The sequence below is a fragment of the Suricata suricatta genome, chromosome 8, assembly GCF_006229205.1.
Source record: "Suricata suricatta isolate VVHF042 chromosome 8, meerkat_22Aug2017_6uvM2_HiC, whole genome shotgun sequence".
Classification (NCBI taxonomy): Eukaryota; Metazoa; Chordata; class Mammalia; order Carnivora; family Herpestidae; genus Suricata; species Suricata suricatta.
In genome coordinates this window covers 111,922,369-111,928,532 of record NC_043707.1, presented here as the reverse complement: position 1 = coordinate 111,928,532, position 6,164 = coordinate 111,922,369, and the positions used below count along the sequence as shown (strand labels likewise).

Sequence of the window (6,164 nt, the reverse complement as noted above, 5' to 3'; positions counted from 1 at the left end):
GGGGGGGGGCAGGTCTTTTCTCCCCAGACTGACCGAAATCTTCTGCAGCCCACTGCTCGCCCTCCTAACGGTTTCCTGCTTCCGAGGTCCTTCTGGAATGGAGGGGATTCGTGGAATTACACTGAGGACCATTCATTTGATCAACACCCTGGAGGCCCCATTCAAGTCCCTGGCTGGCCTAGATGCACGGTCAGCCAGGTCCCAACGCTCCAGACGCTGAGCTCTCCGGTGGGGGCCCGAAGGGGAGGCGCCGGGTGTGAGGCCCCATCAACAGGTAACTTTAGACAAGGTGACTCCCCTGCCATTTCAGAATGCAAAATGCCACACATATGCACAGGCACCCACAAGCTTGCCCTGTACTCACCGCCCCGCCCCCCGGGGCCCCCATCTCCCAGGTCTGCAAGGCTACCTGGCTACCACTTTTGATTCTTCTTCTGTCCTCAACCCCTCATCCAAACGTGCCCATTCCATGTCTAAAATACAGCTCACCTCTGTCCTCATCTCCACTGATGTTCTGAGAATCAAACCTCTATCATCTCCCACCTGGAGCCTAGCAAGACCCTACAATCAGGCACAATGCTCATTTACATGTGCATCTGATCTGGTCACTCTCTTAAAACTCCTCAGGCTCTCTCCCAAAAATAAATAAACATTAAAAATGTTTTTAATATTAAAAGGGGCACCTGAGAGGCTCAGTGGGTCAAGTGTCTGACTTGAGCTCAGGTCATGATCTCACAGTTGGTGGGTTTGAGCCCCCCACCACTGTCGCCTCTGTGCTGACAGCTCAGAGCCCGGAGCCTGCTTTGGATTCTGTCTCCCTTTCTCTCCCCCTCCCCCACTGGTTTTCTCTCTCTCTCTCTCTCTCTCTCTCTCTCTCTCTCTCAATCTCTCTCTCTCTCTCAAATAAATAAACATAATTTAAAAAAACAACAACAACCAACAACTCCTCAGGGCCTTCTCAATGCTTTTAGGATCAAGGCCACTGTCTTTCAGGTAGCCCAGCTGGCTCCTGTCCCCACCCAGACTCAACTTTCTTTAGCTCTGTGCACTCCAGACTGTGGATGTACTAACTTGTTCCTGTGGTTACACATACTGTTCCCTAGCCTAAAATTCTCTAGGGCACCCTGTCCGCCCACCTCCAAGCCCAAGCCCCTTTGCCTAATACCTTCTCCCACCATTCAGATATCAGCTCAAATGTCATCCTCCTGGAGGCTTCTTGACATCCTCCCTCCCACTAGATAGCCCTGGTTCTACCCTCTCCTAGCATTCTGCATTCACAGCAGGTACACCCTTTTGATGTTTTTTCATTTATATGGTTTTTTTGATTAATGTCTATCTCTCCACCAAGGGCATAAGCTCCCTGAGGTCACGAACCATGTCTGTCTCATTGATTATTGCAGCCCCAGTACCCAAAAGTGCTTGGAGCAGGGCAGAGCTCATGGTTGAACTCCTTCCTCTTGCCCTCATCTTTGGCATCACTGGGGAACAAAGAAGTGACACCAAAAAAGCTACCTCCTAGGCCTTTGTGGGATGGGTGCCTATGTGGCTCACAAGGAAGGTGTCAGCCTGAGTGACTACCCTCCTGGCATGAGAGGTTAGATCATTTTCATCAACTGCTCAAAGAAAGAAGGTTGCAGGAGAGTCCACATCAACACCGATCACATCCCACTGCTATGTCCCTGGCTTTGTCCAGCTACATCTGGAAAAGGATATCTCTGTCCAATCATCTGGATGAGAAGGGCCAGTAAGAGGCCTGTGAAGCTCCTGGGCGGGATGGCCCAGCAGCTGGGTCCAGGGCTCCGATGGACAGATCCTGAGATCAGAAGGCAGCTTGTTTACAAAGCTACACTCAGGACAAGCCCCAAGAGCCAAGGGAGACTAAAACATGGCCTTTGTCCCCCACTAGGCTGGATAAGGAGTCTCTAGGGGTATTGGGTTAGCACTGTGCACGTCACTGCCCCTCAGCCTGATCCCTCCTCAGGGACCATCTGTCAGAGGCTGACGCACCCCTTTCAGGGCATGGTGGCTCTGTTGTCTCTTCTTCCACTCTTCTGGTCACTTGTTCTCCGCAGCATTATCCCTCGTCCCTGACTTCCATATCTCACAGGCAAACTTCACTTCATGGTTTTCGTGGCATTACTACATATATTTCCCTCCTCCAAGCCTAACAAAAGCCCCATTTTACAGATGAGAATGCTGAGCCTTGGAGACCAAAGGCAGCTTGCCCAGCCTATGCAGCTGCTAAGGAGCAAAGCCAGCATGGGAATCCATGTCTTCTGGCTCCAAATTCAGCATTGTTTTCTCTCTTAATTCCTACTTCCTGTCTGTCTGAATAGCCCTCCAGTCCCCTTATCCTTAAAGCTCCCAAGAGCTCAACCAGAGCTCACTTCCAGGCTGTGATCTGGCCCTGACACTCGGGGGTGGAGGGAGGAGGTGGAAGCTTCTTGTCTGAGAGTCTGAAAATAAGGCAGATTTTCACGGATCCAGAGAAGATATGCTGACCACCAAGATCTGCTTCACGAGCCTCGAGTGATCCCTAGCCAGATTTCAGGGGAGGTCTCCTAGGGGGGTGGTTTGGCTGCCAGTCCTGACTGCCCTCAGCATTCATTCTCAGTTCCCCCCTCGGGAACCCTCCCTGTAGAACCCTTGCAGGTGACCCCACTCATTCTGTATCAACCAAAGGCAGAATCACAATGTCCCCGATGAAGGGTTTTCAGGGAGTGCTGAGGCCCCTTGTAAAATAAGGAAACTCTGAGAGGGGAAGGGTCTGCTCCAGGCTACACAGCAAATTAGAGGAAATTCCAGAACTGGAGCCAAGTCTCCTGGCTTTTAATCCAGTATCGTCACCCCCTCATGTGTGTCACCCCCTCACATGGTCACGCATCCAGTGCTCCCTGTTCTAGGCAGTGCTTCCACATTCACTTGTCTCATGTACTGCACCACAGCCCTGTGAATTAAGTAGTACTGGGGCTATTTCACATTAGGAAAAATAATCACTGGATAGATGGAATGACAGAGACACAAAGAATTAAGACTTGTGCCTAGCAAGTCAAGCCTTCAGACATCTAGTCTTCTCATTAGACCATTCTGCCTCTTGAACATGACACCCTCCAACTAAATGGTGACTCCTTTGGGAGCAGCATTTTCCAGAAGCTACCTTGGGCCAAATCTGGGAGCTGTGCACTTTAGATACATTACCTCATCTAAGGCTCACCCTGTGAGGTATGTATTAGCATACCAGTATTGTAAGGGAGAAAGTGGAGGTTCAGAAATGCCCAAGTTAATGGTGGTAAGAATCAAACTCAGGTGTATCTAACTTCAAAGGCCACCATGTGCCTTAAATCATATAGGAAAGACCCACAGACCTTGACCCAGTGCCTGCCGTATGACAGGTGCTCATTGAATGTTCACAGAGAGGGAGGGGAGGGAGAGCTATCTATACTCTCAGTTCGGACCCAGCATGTGTCAGGAGGCTGGGTTCAGATAGGTGTGATTTTCTCATATGGGGCAAGATGCCACCACTAGGCAGATGCCCATAGAGACAATAGAACACACCCTGCTCCTTATTCTCACATCTCTGGGTGTGGGGGATTTGCACCCTGCCTCTGACCCCAGGGGAAGCTGGCTGCCCCAGTCCTGTGGCCCTGGTCACTGCTTATCTGGCTGTCTTTGTACATGAAGCTCTTCTTCTCTGAGAGTTCCCCGAGGGCAGAGGCTTAGCAGGATACATCTGGGCCCCCCATGCCCAACCCAGGGTCTGGGCCACAGCAGGCATCGTTCAGCACTCCCTGAATTGAAGCATTGATGTCTGCTGGGGGCAGGGCCCTTTGGTGAGTGCTACAAAGAGGGGTCTATAAGTCAGCCTCTGCCAGATGTCTAACTGCTTTCTCTGCTCTGAGGGGGTCTGCTCCTCTAAGAATCTAGACAGTGTCTAAAAAGGGGTTCTGGCTATAAAGGACAAAATGCCGTATAGGAAAAATCTACCCACTGATCCTTTATGTCATTGCCCAAATACCACCACCTTCAAGAAGCCCTCCCTGATGCCTTTGGTTGTGAGTAACCCCTCCCTGCTTGGGTGCTCTCACAGCCCACAGGCTGTTTCTCCTTCCATCTTCTATCCTGTCCATGGTCTCTGTGTAACCTGGCAGGTCACTGGCCAAGCTGCAAATTCTTGGAAGACAGAGCCAGCACTCTGGCATCGATTTCATCCCTCTGATTCATTAAGACCCAATGACATTGAATTTGAGACTCCCCTCCACCACAAGCACGTGGCGCTGGGCCCTTCCCCACTGCTAGCACGTCCAGACTCAGAATTGCTTCTCTAAATAGCAGTTTCTGCTAAACTACTTAAGAACGCTAATAAGTTGCATAGGAAATTATATCATATACCCGCAAACCTAATTAATGTACAGGATCCAAGGGGGTTATCTATTGCCTTACCTCCTGTTATAAGCTATAAATACTTGGAAGCTGGTGGCCTTTTACAAGAATTTGTGATTGAGGTAGGATATCCTGGCCTCAGAAAACTGGAGTCATTGAAATTATGAAATGCCCTCAAAAACATCCCTAAGAAGGAACTGAATCCCTTTCTTTCTTTCTTTCTTTCTTTCTTTCTTTCTTTCTTTCTTTCTTTCTGTCTTTCTCTCTCTCTCTCTTTCTTTATTTCTTCCTTTGAGAGCCTGCTGGAATGACAATGGGGGGAGGGTGGGAGAGGAAGAAGGAGAAAGGGAGAGGCAGAGAGAGAGAATCTCAAGCAGACTCTGCGGAGCCCAACTGGGGGCTCCATCTCAGGACTGTGAGATCATGACCTGAGCTGAAATCAAGAGTTGGATGTTTAACCGACTGAGCTACCCAGGCATCCCTTGAATCCCCCTTTCAAATCTATTCTAGAGACTCAGGTTTGGATGAGCCTAGAGAGATCAGCTTTCCTGCTCCATGTTCTCCTTTATTTTATTGATGAGGAAACGGGCTCAGAAAGAGAAAATAATGGTCCAAGGTCACATGGTGAATTGGTGGCAGATTTGGGGCTGCGACCCAGGCCTGCGGACTCCCACTCAGTCCCTGCCTCTCTTTCAGGGCTCTGGGCATGTGTCACATGTTGGGTGCCTGACATGAATTAAATATTTGCTACGTGCTAAGCCCTGTGCTAAGCCCATGACATGCACTCTTATTTGATTTTCCCAATAAACCCATGAAATCAGTTCTATTGTTTATACCCATTTTACCAACAAGGAGACTGAAGCTTAGATTGTTCACAGAACTGGGGGAAGTAGCAGAACTGTACAAGTGCAGTTTGTTCTACGAGTTTAAAGCAAATCAGAATATTTAGAGATGAAAGACATTGGCAGCAGGGTGGGCAGTAGAAAGAGTGTTGGATTTGCGGTCTCAAATTGACACTGACAAGTCAGCTATTATTTTCTTCAATAGCAAAACCTTAATTACGAAGTCCAATTTGCTTATGGGGAGATTTTCTTTCTCCCTGGAAGCATTTTGGATACTACATGAAAAGTACACCCAAGCTAGGATGGAATTGAGAAAGTATGGCTATTCTGCCTACTCAGGCGGATTCTGGCAGGGATGTGCCAGGGACATAGATACCAATAGTCCATGAGGGTTTCCTAAGATCTTCAAGGAAATGTCCTCCAATAGCCTCAACCTGTCTTCGACAGAACGACGATCACTAACTGGGCATGGCATCCTCGAGCTGAACTCCACTTCCATCCCAACACCCTCAGCCCTGAATGGCCCAGAGCGCAAGAGATCCAGGCACTCGTGCGTGTCACGGCCCACGCTGCACATGTGTCCCCGCCTCCCACCCCCCACCCGCTACCCACTCATACCTGCGGTCCGTCGCCCACACCTGCATCTCCTGAGGCCTTACGGAGGGCCATTCCTGGGCCCGCTGAACCCGTCCAGGCACTCCCAGTATCCCCATCCCAGCCCTCACCTCAGCTCGCCCTCGCGGCCCACGTCGATGGGTCCGTCGGACTCGCTGTCAGAGCCGCTGGGTTCCCTGGGCCGCTTCATGGCCTGCGCCGGCTCCAGGTTCTCCGCGCCGCGGTGCGGGCTAATAGCCGGAAAGTCGGGCCCCGCCCCGGCCCCGCCCCGGCCCCGGCCCAGCTCCGCCCCGCCCCGCCCAGTCCCGCCGCCCTTTCCCAGGGCCC

General features: G+C 50.8%; 1 protein-coding gene across 4 annotated transcripts in view; it reads right to left on the bottom strand.

Moving 5' to 3' along the window:
• HEYL (hes related family bHLH transcription factor with YRPW motif like) overlaps positions 1-6,033 on the bottom strand; it is a 14,988-nt gene extending 8,955 nt beyond the window's left edge. The window contains exon 1 of one of the 4 annotated variants that reach the window (XM_029949189.1): positions 5,948-6,033. Coding sequence is in view for 2 of the 4 variants with exons in the window: in XM_029949187.1 (XP_029805047.1) it covers positions 5,948-6,027 (80 nt within the window). In the remaining 2 variants the exon portion in view is untranslated. Of the gene's footprint in view, positions 1-33; positions 78-5,840; positions 5,889-5,947 lie in introns of those variants that run through there. The other 3 variants (XM_029949187.1, XM_029949188.1, XM_029949190.1) reach the window with 3 other exon arrangements.
• Between the last annotated feature and the right edge of the window lie 131 nt (positions 6,034-6,164).